The sequence below is a fragment of the Cryptotermes secundus genome, unplaced genomic scaffold (genome assembly GCF_002891405.2).
Source record: "Cryptotermes secundus unplaced genomic scaffold, Csec_1.0 scaffold45, whole genome shotgun sequence".
NCBI classification, from domain to species: domain Eukaryota; kingdom Metazoa; phylum Arthropoda; class Insecta; order Blattodea; family Kalotermitidae; genus Cryptotermes; species Cryptotermes secundus.
In genome coordinates, this window is record NW_019737389.1 from 91,916 (window position 1) to 109,105 (window position 17,190).

The 17,190-nt window shown below is 39.5% G+C and overlaps 1 protein-coding gene across 3 annotated transcripts in view; it reads left to right on the plus strand.

The window, feature by feature from the left end:
- LOC111870237 (alpha-taxilin) overlaps nt 1-17,190 on the plus strand; it is a 95,022-nt gene that overhangs the window by 54,922 nt on the left and 22,910 nt on the right. For all 3 annotated transcript variants that reach the window (XM_023862347.2, XM_023862348.2, XM_023862349.1), the window contains exons 6-7: nt 1,708-1,836; nt 7,709-7,867. In XM_023862347.2, the coding sequence (XP_023718115.1) occupies nt 1,708-1,836; nt 7,709-7,867 (288 nt within the window). The remainder of the gene's footprint in view (nt 1-1,707; nt 1,837-7,708; nt 7,868-17,190) is intronic.

A 17,190-nucleotide genomic window follows, 5' to 3' on the forward strand; every position in this document is an offset into this window, starting at 1 on the left:
AAGAAGACGAGGAAGAAGACGTAAGAAGATGCTGGATGACCTTGGGGACAGAAGAGGATACTGTCATTTGAAGGAGAAAGCTCTAGATCGCATTAAGTGGAGGAATTGTTTTGAAAGAGACTGTGGACCTGTCGTCTTGACAGATTACTGATGATGATGATGATGATGAGATATAACGTGTTTGGGCACGTCACGCGAGTATTTATTGTTTTTTGCTTTTACACTTATACCCTTTGCAAGAATTGCCACGTGCAGTATCAGAGCTAATTCAGACAGGATAGGAAATGCTAGCACAGAACACCTTGTAGAAGTGTTCTTTTCATCCGTTGTTACACAACGGAACCTCTTATACTCTTATCTCTGGGGAAACACGTTTGTTGTTTTGGCAATTCCTATGCAACGGCCCACTGTTATTGCGTTTCCATGGAAGTATACTTTCTGTTTTCATCCATTGTTGCGCAACGGAACCTCTTTTCCTATGCAATCAGTGAAGAACTTTCGGAGATCCTCGAAAGGTAACAAACCAACATTTATGTTTTTATTTATATAAATAGATAGAAGATAGATAGAGATTTTTAATGATTTTAACATCATAAAGTATTAAAATACATTTTTAGTGAGTGACATATTCTTGATGTCTTTTAAATTGTTGCATTATTTACATGTACTTTGATAATAAGAATATGTCGCGTGTTACCTATGTAACGTTGTTGTGGTCACGTGTCTCCTATTCAGTGCGGCAAATAACTTCCACGCACGTGTCGGATTCAGCGAATAAGTTATTGAACGCTCACTTTTACACCAGCGAGTACAATTATTATCACGTCCAGTATCACCGAAAAACTCTTCAGAGCTGGACTATTATAACCCGGTTTCGGACGCAATAGAGGGCACTTTCTCCCAGGGTTCCATTTCACGTGTTCTGTGTTCGTTGCCGCAGAAATGCATTATTTCCGCCGTTTCAACAGTTCGTTGCCACAGTTATTCCTAGGCAACGATCTGTTTTTATTCGATGGACGACATATAACACGTTACAGTATATAAATATTGAGTACAATTAATACTTAACAACCAACCAACCAACCTGTCACAGGTGTGTCATGTATATAGTAGGCATATAAAAACGCGTGTGTTCGAATGCAATGTTGTATCAAAATTTCGAAGCAATTGGTGAAGAACTTTCGGAGATCTTCGAGGATTAACAAACCAACATTTACATTTTTATTTGTATAGATATCATTAGAATTGATCACTGTGTGATCTGAGGTTTTTATGGGATTGAGTATCAAGATTACAGTCTTCAGAGATATGCTGCTGTGTAGTTTGGATGAAGTATCTGCATTTCAGAGAAATTTGCTGCCGCAAAAGATGCATCTACCCACAGAATGGAGGGAGCAGGTTCTGAAAGCAGCAGGGTCCTCTGAAACATTGGTAGCTGTCTACAGTGGAACACAAATTTGATGATCCTTGGTTTAAAATGTTCCTTCACTTAACATTCAGTTTTATTGATCTGAAATCAATAATCCTTATGATAAATTTCCTCCTTATAAAATCTTCCTCCTGTTTGTGTTTAGTGTTTAGTGTTCCTCCCTAGAGGAAGCTGAAATGGGGGTTTCCCTATACCAAACTACACAGCATCATGTCCCAGAAGACTTCTATCTTCAGTTGTTCATCTGGTTGATGGTGGTGACTGAAATTATTTTTCAGCAAGTAGACAAGATCACAAAACAAATGCAACTGGAAGCCCAGCTGGCTGATGCCAAATTGGCAAAAGCCAAAATGGAGATGGCTGCAGAAAAGGAGGTGCTTCTGAAGGAGAAACAGCAGCTGCTCATGGTAATAGATTTACATTTACATTTACATTACATTTATTTTCCCTTCATGGATCCAATCATCACCCTGTAGGGCTGGATATACGTTGAAACATCCATGTGTGTGTTATTTATTGTTCTGCCCTTTGGCCAATGGACAGGGGCACACGGTGGATTCTGTTATGATGGAATGAAGAATGCAGTGCTCAGCAGAAGGAACCTGTAATGTAACATGTGCTCTGAACCACAGGAGGTGTCTAGTATTCACAACTCCTGAGAGGTGAAGGTTTCATTCTGTGAGAAGAGGAATCAGCACAGAAAGCTAACAAGGGATAAGATTTAGAATCTTCTGAATGAGAATTAATTTTTTACTCCAGGATCCCTGATAAATAATTTTAGGATTTTAACTGAAGAGAAAAGTTGAAAGAAGTTGCAGATTAACCCACTGTACTCTTCTGTTACACTGCAACTGATGGTCAAGTAGTTCTACACAACACCCCTGATGTGCCACAATCCTGCGTCTGGTTCAGTCGCTAATGACCTCTTCCTGCTGTGTGGTTGGCATTTCTATTGCTGCACACCCCTGAAGATGACATCAGTGACCTGGACAGGCTTTCCCCCAGGTTAATCCTACTCTTGGCCTCATCTTGTCAGGTCCACCCCTGTAATAACATGTGCTGCTCTCATCTCCCACATATTTTGAACTACTAATTAGGTATATTTATTAAAAGGAACTGTATCATTGGTTCTTATAACCTTACTAAGACCCCTCCTCCTCTCTGAATATATGGGAAAAGTTTGGACCAAGGGATCATCCCTTCAGTGGACAATAAGATTATCAGCAGTTCAGTTCACTGCCTTCAGTTTACAATATTTATGTATTTGTATAAATAAGTATTAAAGACATCACCTAGTGTACTTATCTGAATGCTGTCATTCAGATAATTTTCTGTCAGTACAATTAATTCATGGCTTATGCTGTTTGGCTCACTTACCAGAGGTAATGGTAATAATGGTGAACACAGTTGCCAACAGTCTCAACTGAGAAGCCCCACTCTGACCTGTATGTGAAGTGTAACTGTATGTCATTGCAGAGACACTCTGTTACCTAATGAAATTCATTAAAATTCACTAGAGTCCAAAGTTCTTTGTACCTTCATTCTTATTAATACAGCACTCAGTCTGCCAAGTGATGTCATGTCACTATATCTGCGTAAACTTTCAAAGTACAAAATTATTATGACCCTTTGTTTGGTTTGTACAGTTTATTTACCACTGCCATATCATATGTGCATGAGTGTGTAATAAGAGCATTTGTTTTGCTATGAGAGATTCAATTGTATAAAGAAAGTTTGTATTTGTAGGGGAAAGTACTGGGTGAAAGAAAAATACACATGTGGCATGTGAATTTACTTTTTACTCTGTATGAGTGAGAGATTTGGTCTCTCACCCTGAGGGAAGAGCATACATAGACTGAGGGTGTTTGAGAACAAAGCACTGAGGAGAATATTTTGGCCTAAGAGAGAGGAAGTAACAGGAAGCTGAAAAGATTAATTTTGACAATAGTCATAATTTTACACTTCACGCAATATTATAAGGGTAATAAAGTCTGGGAGGATGAGTATAGGATAGATGGTGGGAAATGCATTCAGAATTTTAGTTGAAAAACCTGAAGGGAAGCATTACTTGGTAGATCTTGACACAGGTGGAAGGATAATATTAAAATGGATTTCAGGGTTGTAAGGTATGAGGATGATGATAAGGTTCATGTGGCAGATTCTTGTGAACATGATGATGAAACTTTGTGTTACATAAAAGGTAGGAAATTTCTTGACTAGACAAGAAACTGTTAACTTCTTAAGAGGAACTCTGCTATGGTTATGGGAAAATGAGAAATGCATAACAAATTTTGATCATTGAACTGCATACTATGAGAACACTTCAGAGACTATGTAAGTGGGAGGTTAAAAATTCGCTTAGTGGGGGTGGAGTCCAACTGGGTTCACTCGGCACGGTGGGTGATTATGATGAAGAATTTGGTGGAATGAAGATTGGCAGGGGAAACTGAATTACTCGGAGAATACCCGCCACAGCGCCAATTTGTCCACCACAAATCCCACTTGACCAGTCCGGGTATTGAACCCGGGCCGCCTCAGTGGTAAGCCAGTGACTAACCGCTTGAGCTATGGTGCGGCCAAGTGGGAGGTTAATATTAGACTGTATCTTAAAGGAATGGGATATAAAGGGACAGGCTGAATTAAATTGGCTTAGGGTAGCATCAGATGGTGAAATTTTGTGAATATATTGTCCTGTGTAGGGTTCTAGTTCGGATAATTGGATTTATTAGCACTTCACTTACACTCTCTTAATTACAATTAATAAAGTGCTATCACTGATTTAACACAATTTACAGTTCACTGTTACACACGCACTAGGACTCTCAGTTTCCACTATTCGCCTCCTAGCAACGTGTCTCAACACAGAGACTAGCACTTCAAATCACTATGAAATGTTCTTGCTGTTTCATCTTTAGCTTCTCTGACACCTTGGAACTAAACAATTCTTCTGGGCTCACTTCTCCATTTTACAACTGGCTTGTAACTGCCCTGAACAAATTTTGTCACTTATGTAGCTGCAGAACGGATGTAGACCTATGCTAAACACATATCATGTGATCGCTATCCAGCCAGTCTATTGGCACATCAGTTGGATCTACAGAAAACACAGCTTCCTCTATTGTGTGCACATATTTTGGGCATGGCCTATAGATGATATCGTCCTATTGTTGCTTGTTGGAACCTTTTATCAGAGCTGTGGCCTGACAATGTCTTGATCAAATCTGTTACAGTATAACAAACTTTCCATGTTCTATGAAAGTTATATATTCTTGACTATCTTAATAACTACAGTAACTGAGCAGATTTGCTGTTTAAGAAGAACCCTGCAGTAATAAGTTACTGGTGTATAGATCTGGCACTTAGGTGATTCTAGAACTGTCTTCTATTCATTGCCACCATCACTGGCAGTGCTGTCTTGATGGATGCTGACAATTGTCTCCTTCCCAGGGGTTTAGATGGGTTCTGATGGTGTAGTGAGGATAAATTGATTGTCACTCTCTCAGACCGGACATGGTTATGAGCTCTTGGATGTCAGGGATAAGTACTTCACATATTTTGGAAACCAAAACAGGAAATCTCTGGTACATGGAAAGGTTTGTTCATTGATGGTGATTGTAAGAAATAGCAGAATTTCTGTGATAATTAGTTAGGATGTGGACAAAGTTGCTATGAATTCACCATATCACTTTGCAGATAATGGCTTAATGAGACTCTGGTATGTAAGATTCATGCTCACAGTTTTTATTTAATTACTGAAAGCATACACTTGAATACACTTTGTTACAAATAGATCATTCCTAAAGTTACACATTTCTTTAACACTCAAAAGTTTATTATTTGTGTTCCAAAAATATTCAGACTGTAGCCTTTCCCAGACCCAGGTCCATCTTGTAGACTAACTGCCTTCCCAACTGTCTCCTCTGAACTCTGCTTACTGACTGCCTTCTTGAGCCTCACATCTCTACCCAGTAGCTGTGCCTTCAAGGTTACCATAGCTGACATTACCAGTCAGTTAAACATTTCAGCTTTTTGGGACTGCCAAGGATAAATGGCAACTTCTTTACAAGGAACTTTGTTCTAACAAAAAGACTTACAATTTAGAATGTGGCTGCTCACGTTCAGACCTTTCTCTTCATTATTTACCAGGCTTCTACAATTGGAATATTTCTAAAAAGTTCTGAAAGCTTGTACAGACACACCCGCCCAGCATTGGGGTGGGTACACATAATGGTACTGCCTCCTCCTGGAACACTTGTACTGCTGTAGTCACTGACTTAGCTGAACATGAGAAAGTTCTGGATAGGGACTTTCATATGCCTGTTAAGTCTTACAGTTATGTTAACATACAATTACTGTGGTGTGCCTCCCAAAAGCCGGAATATCTGAGTCAGAGTGTGTGTCCATTTCTAGACAACAGCTCGGTAGTCATGGTTCAGCATCGTTATCTGGGTGACAGACATGTTCACATGACAATGCATACATAATGGACTGTTACCATGGAAATTAAAAATGAACTAGTGCAGTTCCTGCGGTAAAGAATACACTACCTACTAGTGCATCAATCACGCAAAATGGAACCCTTGAATAAGTTGTCTCCTAGAATGTCTGACTGTCATAGATAACAGACCAGAACAGAGTGGACAACAAAACAGAGGTGAACAGAGCAGAGCTGAGAGCAGAAGAAACCAGCAGAGATAGGAACTAAGACATGGCAACAAGAACAGCAGTGGAAGCGAGAATAGCAGTTGAATACAGAATCCCAAAGTGAAGACAAAATTTGAGAAACAACAGATTAGTCAGGTTAAGTGTGTGGAAGACATTATTCTTGAGTAATTGCAATTGTAAGTGTAAACAGCTTATCCAGTAAATCGCTTCATCTAATCCAGAACCCGTTAATTTCTTGTCCCATTACCAGGATATGTGACAGTACTTAAGAATTTTAATTATTCAAGGTGATGCTAGAATGATTACAGTTACAACATGGATTATTTGCATATCTTTCTTCGCTTACAGCGAGAAGTTTAAATGCCATAGTTTAAGAATTTGTCAAAAGGCAAAAGTTGGCGGCTTGTGGTCATTGACTGCCTGTGAGGATACAGTAGATTAATAATGTCTAGGCATGTGTGAGTCTCTAATTTTTAAAAGGAAATAAAGAATAAATCTTGATCTTGATTCAGACATTGATTTTTTTCACCCTTAATATTCAGGAATTTTCATATAAATGGTTTTGCTTTGCACAGTAGCATGTATGCTACCTAGCCCATTAGAATCATGGTTGACTGTGCTAGCATGAATCAAGTTTCCAACAAAATCTCTTTGTGTGCATGGTTAAAGGACATGGCTATAGAATATTTTAAATACACAATAATTTATAAATCTCACTGTGATGTATCTGACCAAAATGAATAAATAGTAGTCTTTGCTGAATTTTGAGAAAGTGGAATTGTAATTACACTGAAAAAATGGAATAGTAGAGAAAACTTGTTGTTGTCTGAAGTCTTTAAATTTTTCAGAGTCTTTGTCACAGGCTGAAGAAGTCATTCTAATGCATGCCTAATGGTCTTTTAATTGTGTTGCTCCATGCACGATGATGATGATGATGGTGGTGATGGAGTTTTCTATTTACTGCGAGTACTAATATAGAAGGTAGCAGAAATTTATGTTAATTGCATCTGTTTTTCATATGATTGAAAGGTGTTATGTAACAGTAAATCTTTCATATAGTACTATGGATTTCCCATTTATTGTTCCTATGGGTAGTTGTGGATTTGGAAACTGAACTGAAAAAATCTTTAATAAGGTGATTAGACAATGAATTTTATTGTCTTTTGATACTGAAATCAAACTTTAAATGAGGAAGAACCTTAAATTGAGGGATATTAAATTGGTACTACAAATAATTTAACTCTTTGGCATTAGGAACTGATGATTCAGCACCACTAATACTGTGGCCGAGTGTTGGATGTGATCTGCAGGTAGTTCCATCCACTTCCCTTCCTTATAATCTATCTGTTTAAAGTAACACTTCATGTTATCCTCCTATTTCTACTAAATTTTTCAAGTATGAAATTTTCATGAGATCTTCCTTCCATGATTCTGTATGCATTTCCTGTCTCCCCAAATGACAGTGCCATGTCATGGAGTCCCTGAACTGCTTATTTCATCCCTCTTAGGTCCATATATTTTCCTGAGCACTCTGTTTTCAAAAGATTTCTCAGGCTAAGAGAAAATGACAGTGATACAGATGAAGCTGGTTTGTTTACTGCTTTTGATTTTCAGGATTTGACTGAATATCAAGCAAAATGTCAGGAGCTCCGTACAACAGAAGTGAATTTAAGAAGTCAGATCAGCCTTTATACAGACAAGTACGATGAATTTCAAAATGCATTGATCAAGAGTAATGAGGTATTTGGAGGATTTAAGGGTGAAATGGAGAAGGTAAGCTTAACCCAATATGTTTTCTTTTAATTTATATCTTGAATGTTCTAACAGTAATTCTTAAATGGCCACAGATTTCAGACTGTGTGAAAAAGGCCAATTAGTTTGTCATATTATAAGGATTTAGCTCTTTGATGTACCTGGAAGCCACATTTGGCATCAGGGCACAGTGGAGTAATGTACCTTGGTTTCCTGTGAGACAGTCGTTTACTGTCCATCAGTTTGAATCCATTTAATTGTATAATGTTTTCATAGTGCTTAATGAATTATGACACCATGAAAATATATGGAGGAGTAGCAGTATAGCTCCACATATTCTTGACCTCAGTACTTGATGAAACTGAGTAGTCAGCTTTCCTTTCCTGTTGCATTACTCTGAGTACCCTTGGATAGGTGCTGTGCGAGCCTCAGAGCTATCTGGCCTTGGGAGTGAAGAGAAAATCTTCAGNATCTTAACCTCAGCACTTGATGAAACTGAGTAGTCAGCTTTACTTTCCTGTTGCATTATCTGAGTACCCTTGGATAGGTGCTGTGTGAGCCTCAGAGCTATCTGGCCTTGGGAGTGAAGAGAAAATCTTCAGGGATCAAGTCCCAATTTTTATATCTGTAGTCAGGTGCTGTGCTGGCTAATATTGAGCTCTCACAAGCTTTTTCCATTTAATTGTATTTTATGAAAAATTTGTATGGAGTGTTATGCCGCATGGTTACGGCAATAAATTTTAATTTTAAAGTTACTATGTTTTCTTTAGGGTTAACAGGTTTAGGGAATTGAACTAGGGAAGTTTTTAAAACCTGGGTAAGAAAGGTTCAATAAACGTAGGAATTTGCCGCGTTGCGCCACACTGCTGACTAACGCAGAAATGGCCACGCAGAAAGGAGAGTTAGCTAGTAAGTTGCTGAATCGAGGAAGGCGGGTAAACTGGGAGACGCAACCCCCTTCCAGCAACCAGCCAATAGAAGATCGCCACCCTGAGAGACAATTACATCAGGCAGGGAGGAGCGAACCCACGGAAGCTGATGAGTTAGCAGGGAAAAGACTATAAAATGGCTAGGAGAAACTATAGCAAAAATCTTTTGATCAATAATTTGAGTAGAGTGCTGCCAGAGGCTATTGCCAAAATGGCGTTGAAAGTGTGTTGGCTGGGACCAATCTTCTGCATTCTGAACTCAAGTAAGTGGACCTACCAATTATAGCCATGGAACTTAAGGTGATATTATTCAAGTGCGAACACCCAAGGCTAGAACCAGGAATGTAGGGCAGGAGTAGGATGTAGGAGAAATAACCTGCGAATGCCAGGTACAGGAGCCTGCAGTCGGGTGAGAAAGGTTAAAGATGTTGGATCCTAGTGTTTATTCATTTACTTACATGTGTAATTTATGGTTACCAACCAGAGTGAGAGTGTAATGTATATATATATATATATGTATATGTATATAATGACAGTGGGAAGAATAGAAAGTAGTCGGAAAGTGGTGTCACATCAGTGAACCCTGTCCTATGGACGCCTCCCTATCCCCATGGCCCTCCACAAGGTCCAAACACCCCAAGGCGCATGGCGAACTCCAAGCCGACGAGGCAGTGAATGAGGAGAATCCGCTAGCTTCCTAGCCCCCCCTTGCCAAAGGCAGTACATGGAGAAATGCTGTTACAGTAAATGTGGGCCATGCCATAGCTCAAGCGGTTAGTCGCTGGCTTCCCGCCGCGGTGGCACAGGTTCGATCCCGGGTCTGGTCAAGTGGGATTTGTTGTGGACAAAGTCGCGCTGGGGCAGGTTTTCTCTGAGTACTTCGGTTTCCCCTGCTAATTTTCATTCCACCAATTGCTCCACAATCACCCTCACCTATCATCTGGAGCCAGAAGTGGCTGGGACTTAGTCCCACCCCAATAGCAATACAGTAAACATCATTGGACCATATATATTAGTTTCTTTAACATGAGAGCCATATTTGACATAAGCAACCTCAATAGGACCGGTTTGAGATGTCTGTCTATATCTGTCTACCTGTCTATGGCTCTACAGCCCCTTTGTTGGACCTTGGCAGCTTTTCAGTTTCTTGATCTTTTACACAGTTGGTAGGACTCCTTTAACCCTTTCGCGCGGTGATTTGAATTCCGCGGCCGCCTCTCCGGCGGTAATATATTCAGCCGGCCATTTAAATTTTGCTCAAAAATGATTTATTCATCATTGTTCTTAAATTATATGAGATAGGAACATGAAACTTTCACTAAAATGATCTTAAAAGGTGGTTTTATAACCTACCTTATAATATGAGCGCCCTGTATCTCGGCAAAGGAAGCAGGTGGTTCAGAATTTGAGCGGAGTGTGGTATGCATTGAAGCATTCTACTATACACAGCGCTGTCTCACATTCACCACACCTGTAATGCGTATCTCTCATTTGGCTCTTTTTTCCGTAAACCAAACATCTTCTGTGCGGCCTTGCCTTCTTCCCCATGGGGGGAATACAAGAGCAATGTCTCTCCGTGAGTCGTATATNGGGATCAGCCCATTGCAAGGCTGCTACCTGCACACACAAGATGACATAAACACAGAATAATCACACACAGACAACCATGCCTCAAGTGGTCTTTGAACCCTTGATCCCAATGTTTTAGCAGGTGAAACAGTTCTTGCCTTAGATCGCCTGGCCACTGTGAGTGGCTGTTTGTATGAATTTCAGAACTATTGATCCTGAGAAATATAAAGGAAGTTTGGAATGCTACAGAATGAGGAACTTAGCTAGGATGGAGGAGACAAGGAATGCATACAGAATTTTGTTGGGGACCTTTGGGAAAATGTATGCTTGCAAGTCCAAGGAAGAGATAAAAGCATAACATAAAGATGTATAAGATGTATCTTAAGAAGATAGACCCTGAGGATTGGAGGTGGATAGAACATATCCAGTGCTGGGCCTTGGTATTAGCAGATCATATTCTGCCTCCATGGAAGAAGCTGTTGTTCTCAGTAAAGTTGCAGTCCCCTTTGGTGTTCATTTTTAGAACATACTTGTATGACATATCACCAGAAACAGATTGAATTTAATGTTGTAAACTTTAAGATGTTCAAACTGGACCTGAAAGGATTGAAGAAGAATCACTGAAGTGGAAATCCTTTAAAATGCTCATCATTATTGTTATACATTGTCATACTCTCACATGTTAGTGACTAGACATGGGGTTTGTATTGGCAGATGGATTTATTGAACACTTGGAACTTGTAAATATGTCTCATTATTTCACACACTATGTGAATAACTACAACACATGCTAAATCTTCTTAGTTTGTCTTCACTAGCCATTGATTGCTTACTGCTCCAAACAACATAGATTCCTCAGTTTCCATATTCATATCCTTGGTCAGTCAGTCGGTCAGTTGAATCACAGCTCATCTTCACCAGCAGAGTCATTTCTGGCTTCAGTACCTTCAAGATCCATGACCAAGGTTTCTGTCCTTGATACATACGTGTTTTGAAATTGGGCCTCCTCTTCAATGAAGGAGGGGCCTGGTCTTTCTGTGTAGGCACTGTGTTGCACCAAAGTTTCAGCATGAGTATATCCGTGCTGTCATGGCATCCAGGTCACTGTGAATGCTGTGCACCCTTTGTCACTGCATTATGCTAAGCAACATTTGTACAAGGTATATAGAGGTCTCCTGTTAATGCAGGCTTGTGCAGCAGGTTATGCCTTAACTTATGTAACTACTCTGAAACTGCCTTTAGTCAGCTGAATTACTGTAGGCCTGACTGCCACCAAACTTAAGCCTCTTATACTTCCTGTGTGTAGCATCTCCTTGTCCAGTGCCACTTCAGAGTCAAAGTTATGTTAACACTGATTGTCAGTCGGCCAGCCTGTCTCAGTGTTAAGTACCCATCTGATACCCAAGATCCGATTTTTATTACTGTCAGACAGTTGTGGGTTTATTATTATTATTATAATTATTGTTATTGTTTTTATTATTATTTAACTGCAAATGGGTTTTCACCCAGTGGCAGTGGTACTACAATAAGACAACAGATAAATAACACACATAAACATGTTCAAACAAAACACAGCACACAACATTAATAGAAAAACACACAAACATCAGTAGAAAATTGCTGTTGGCCCCCATCAATGCAGTGATTCTTGGTTTTGAGTCCCACAGGGCTCATGGCCATATTTTACTGTTTGATGGCTTTGGAAGCCTTCTGAACCTGTCATTTATCCCTTGGGTTTGTTGAGTGTTAATTTGGATCTTTATACATCGCCTTGGCATGGGCCGCATAGAAAACACCTCTTCCAACAGTTCTTCCAGTGTTGTGTGTGTGTGTATCCATTATCATGGGAGCATGTCTACCGAGCTGTTGCATAACAATGACTCTTCTCTCCCTGCTCCATTCTTCTGGTTTTCAGCCCTCATGTCACATTGTTCCATCCTTAAGGTTGCTCATCCAAAGTGGCCTACAGGCATGTCACCACTTCTTTTCCGATTTGTGCTCATGATGTTTGTGATGGGCATCATGAATGGCACTTTGATATCGTGTTGACGTTGATGCTACTTCTGTTTCTGTGGCATCCAACCTTCCCTCCTCATTGGTTGGGCCTTGAGGTACAGCTGTCCCACTACTTGCTCCACAGGGCTGCTCAACTCAATAGCCATGGTCCTCTTGAAGGTGCACTTCCCTTGTCATGCTTCCGTGATCAGCAATCTCCAGTCATCATCCCATGCATGTCCCTTGGGTGGTTGAGCTGATGTTCCTTCTCTGCCCTGACTTTCAGCTCTCATGTCAGTATACACTAGGGTGACCAACTTTCGGTCATGAATTTAAGGGAGATTTAGTCAGGCCAAATTTTGTGCATTTTTAGCGGCGCGGCATCGGTCCAGAAAACGTTCATGGAATGGATAATATTAAACAGAACAATTAATTTACATTGTATATAATATACAGGTCACAATATAGAATAAATTTTACAAATTTGCATGTTTCTTAGTCCTAACCTATATGTAGTTGTCCACTGATGCTGCAGAACTAAGCATTTTTTTATCTTCTTGTGCAAATTTAAAAAACTCTTTACAACTATAGTCATAATTAATTGCTAACATTAGCTCTGACTTAATTAGTTCTAAGCTACTTTGAGTTCTCTAATCAGTCCATTTATTGCTCATCAGTGAAAAAATTCTTTCAGTATGGGCATTTGAGCCTGGGATGCTTAAAACAAAGCCTAAGATCTTAATAAGGTTTGGCACATCAATTTGTTTGTTTCTTAAATCACTGAAAATATTAACCCAACTTTGTTCTATACATCCTGTTTTTACCACATTAAGAACACTTTTTGCACTAGAAAACCCTTCATACAGGCTGTCCTCATTTACATAATCAAGATTAAATTCTTTTACAATGGTTTGAAAATGTCTGAAAGAAAGTTCAGTGTTTAAATTTAATGGCAAAAGACAATGGACAGGATTTGCATTTGATAACTCAAAATTCTTAGAAATGTACTTGTGCAAGCAACAGTAGAAATTAACAAAATCATCTCTAGCACATTTCTGCAGGGGTGGATTTTCCACTATCGATTAGCATATGCTAAACTTTCTATCGATTATTATAGGTAATTTTTCGATATTTATCGATGAGTACCTCTAAGTCTAAACTGTCGATAATAATGACAGTTTATATCGGAATGTATTTGGCGGGAATAATATATAATTTAAATTTTGCGACCTTGATTGTTAATGAAATATACGGGAGAAATAGAAGGTCAATACGGGAGCGGGGAGGATCCAAAAAGATTAGCTCTAATACGGGAGAGTTGGTCACCCTAGTATACACACAACCATATTTGTATGGAATGGATAGCCTTTTAAAATTATTTTGGTGTCTGTAAACTGAGTTTTAAAATATTATTATATTAATATAGTATATTTTATGTTACAAATCCAAGAGATATATTACTCTTATCAACTTTATAAAGAATTTTATCCTGACATGGTAAGCTCCATATGTAGATAGAATTGTTACAGAATCATCAATGTGGATTTCAATGTAATAGTAACTACTGATGAGACATCCAGCTTTTGTGAAATACGTAGGTTATCCAGAAAGCAAGTTCTGTTGGGCTATTGAAAAAAAACAAGAATTACTTTCCAAACCATTTATATTGCCATTTGATGTACATACCGTGCACTACCTTTTGACATAGTTTCCATCATTGTTGAGGCATTTGTCATTTGCACCAGTTTTTGTATCCCTGCATTGTAGAATGATGCTGCCTGCAATGCAAACCCTGTGTTAACGGCTTCTTTGACCTTGCCATTGTGGAACTTCCGGCCACCAAGGTAACTTTTCAGATGCAGGAACACACGAAAATCACTTGACGCTAAGTCTGGGCTGTATGGGGGATGATCAGATTGTTCCCAGCCAAATGTTGCAGTGAGATCTTGTGTTGCAGCGGCAGTGTGTGGGCAGGCATTGTCATGAAGCATCACAAAAACCCGGCTAAGCATGCCATGTTGCTTGTTCTGGATCACATGATGCACCCACTTAAGTGTGTCACAATAGACACCTGCATTGATTGTTGAGCCTTGAGGCAAGAATTCCACAAGCAGAATGCTTTTTCTGTCCCAACACTGTGCACATGATCTTGCAAGTTGAAATGGTATGTTTGAATTTTTTCTTTATTGGCCATGATGTGTGCTTCCATTCCATGGACTGCTGCTTCGATTCAGGGGTTACCCATGTCTCATCCCCTGTGACTGTGCGGCTTAAGAAATCGTCGCCTTGCTCACTGTATCGTGTTAGAAAGGTCAACATACTGGCCTGCCATCGCATTTTGTGTTTATCTGTAAGCATCATCGGCACCCAGCGTGAACACAGTTTTTGAAAACAAAGTTTATCAGACACAATTTCGTGAAGAAGTGACCATGAAATTTGTGGAAAATTCAGATAAATTATGAATTGGTGAATCATCTGTTCTCTTGAATGTTTTCTTCACTGCACACACCAAATCTTAATTAACTGCAGATGGTCGGTCACTGTGCGAATCATCATGCATTTTTTCATGTCCTTCATTAAAGTGTCTCACCCATCTCCTTACCATTGAATTACTCGTGGCATGTTCTCCATACACCTCACAAAGTTGACAATGAATGTCTGTCAGTTTCATGTTTCTTGCATTCAAGAAACGGATTACAGACAGCATTTCACGTGTGGCAGGCTTCTTGATTTTCTTGAACATTGAAAATCCACAGGACGATGTGTAAATGCGGTTTGATTGCCTGCAAATGGCGTCTATGCCTTCCAAAAGGATCAATGAACTCTGCACACATGTGCACCACAGCACTGCAGCAGCAATATCTGAAGACAGAACTTATTTTGCGGATATGCCTCATACTAGAGAAGATGTGAGAGAATAGTGGGATAGTACATCAGCTCTTTATAGACTTCAAGAAAGCCTACGATTCCAACAAGAATTATTGTACAACATTCTCAGTGAATTTACTGTATCCATGAAACTCTTAGTTTAGCTAATTGTAATGTGCTTTACAAAACCTTATATTATGGTCTATATAAATAACATTTTTCTAATTTATGTTCTACTGGGAATGGACATAACAAGGAGATGCTTTGTCAGCATTCCATTTTAAATTTGCTTTAGAATATGTCACTAGGAAGGCAGGACTGGGACTGTAGGAGATAAGCAGCTTCTGGTCTCTGCTGATTGTTTTTGGGCAAATCTGTAAATACCATAAAGATGAAGCACAGAAAGTGCTATTAGATGCTAGTAAAGAGGTTACTAAATGATAGTTAATAAATTGTCTGCACGTGTTATGAAATTGTAATACACTCAACTCTCAATTATTTGGGATAATGGTGGGCATGGAAATCACGATTAATCGAAAACCCGGTTAAGGCAAATGTTATTAAAAGTAGCACTGTAATACTGTACCTTCATACTACTATAAGCCTACCTGTATTTAAATTTACTCAACCTCGAAGAAAGCAGTCTTCTGGGATTTGGCACCGTGTATATGTGGTGTTAACCGATGTTTCGGAGGAACGTATCGCCCCCATCTTCAGGGTAGAAGAAAAAGTATAAGAAATCTGCAAGCGACAACACCGTGAGAAACGGTAAAGCAGACGTCTGCTTTACCGTTTCTCACGGTGTTGTCGCTTGCAGATTTCTTATACTTTTTCTTCTACCCTGAAGATGGGGGCGATACGTTCCTCCGAAACATCGGTTAACACCACATATACACGGTGCCAANTGCTTTTTCGCGGCATTTTCCTTTTCACTGATATCCATACGAAGCCTACGTAATATTAGCTTGTCACTTAATAAACTGTTCACTCTCAAGATAGTCTAGTAAGGATTCCAAATGATTAAGAACAGCACCATGTGATATTTTCTTACTAGCACTACTGTCCACCTCTTCCTCATTCTCACTTTCTTCCTGCTCTTCTGGCTGCACCCCCACTGAACTAACGGTTGCATCACTGCTTAACATTTCGAAGCCCAGCTCACACGAGTTTCTGTTGAATGATTAACACAACACGCTTCCTTTTACACCCTGACATTTTGCTAATGCACTTGAGGATCGATAGAAAGAGACTAACTGGGGTGGTGTGTCTGTCCTTGAAACTTTCCACAAATCCTTGCATTCTTTCACCCCTACCCTAGAACATTTTGTTAGCATAACGGGACCAAAGAATGCAGAGCTCGGTTCACACTAGTGCGAAAATAGTGTTACAACTCACCATGTGAAACAAAAGTGAATGAATATTAAACAAAATATAAGCCTCAAAAAAACTTCAGTTGCCCCGGTTAAGCCGCAAACTGGTTAATCCACCTCCGGATAATCGAGAGTTGACTGTATTTGGGAACCGCATTAACAAATCAAGTCATATTTACAAAGAAAGAAATGAGACCAAATTCAGTTCTGGCTGTGCTTGCTGCCATTTATTTCAGGATCTTTGACCCTGCTGTCTCCTGTCTAAAGTGTAAAGACTGGTACACATGTAAGAAATTATAATTTTATCATTGGGTGATGTGCAAGCATAGTGTCACTGATGTGTAGGTGAGCCGTTGCTTAGCAACAGCATCCTTGTGTATTGAGCTGTTCCCATGCAATAGACAATGTTTAAGTAGTAATTTCACAATATTAATAGAGAATTTTGTTTGGGAAACCTGAAAGCCTATTCATGAGAGACAAACCTATCCTCTCATCAGAGATATTACATAAGGACATGACCGGAAGGGTTCAGTTGTAAAAAGAGAAACCTCTGGTCATGAGCCTCAAAGGGTTTGGTGATAAATCACCAGTTGAGATGGAGACATGGTTGGAA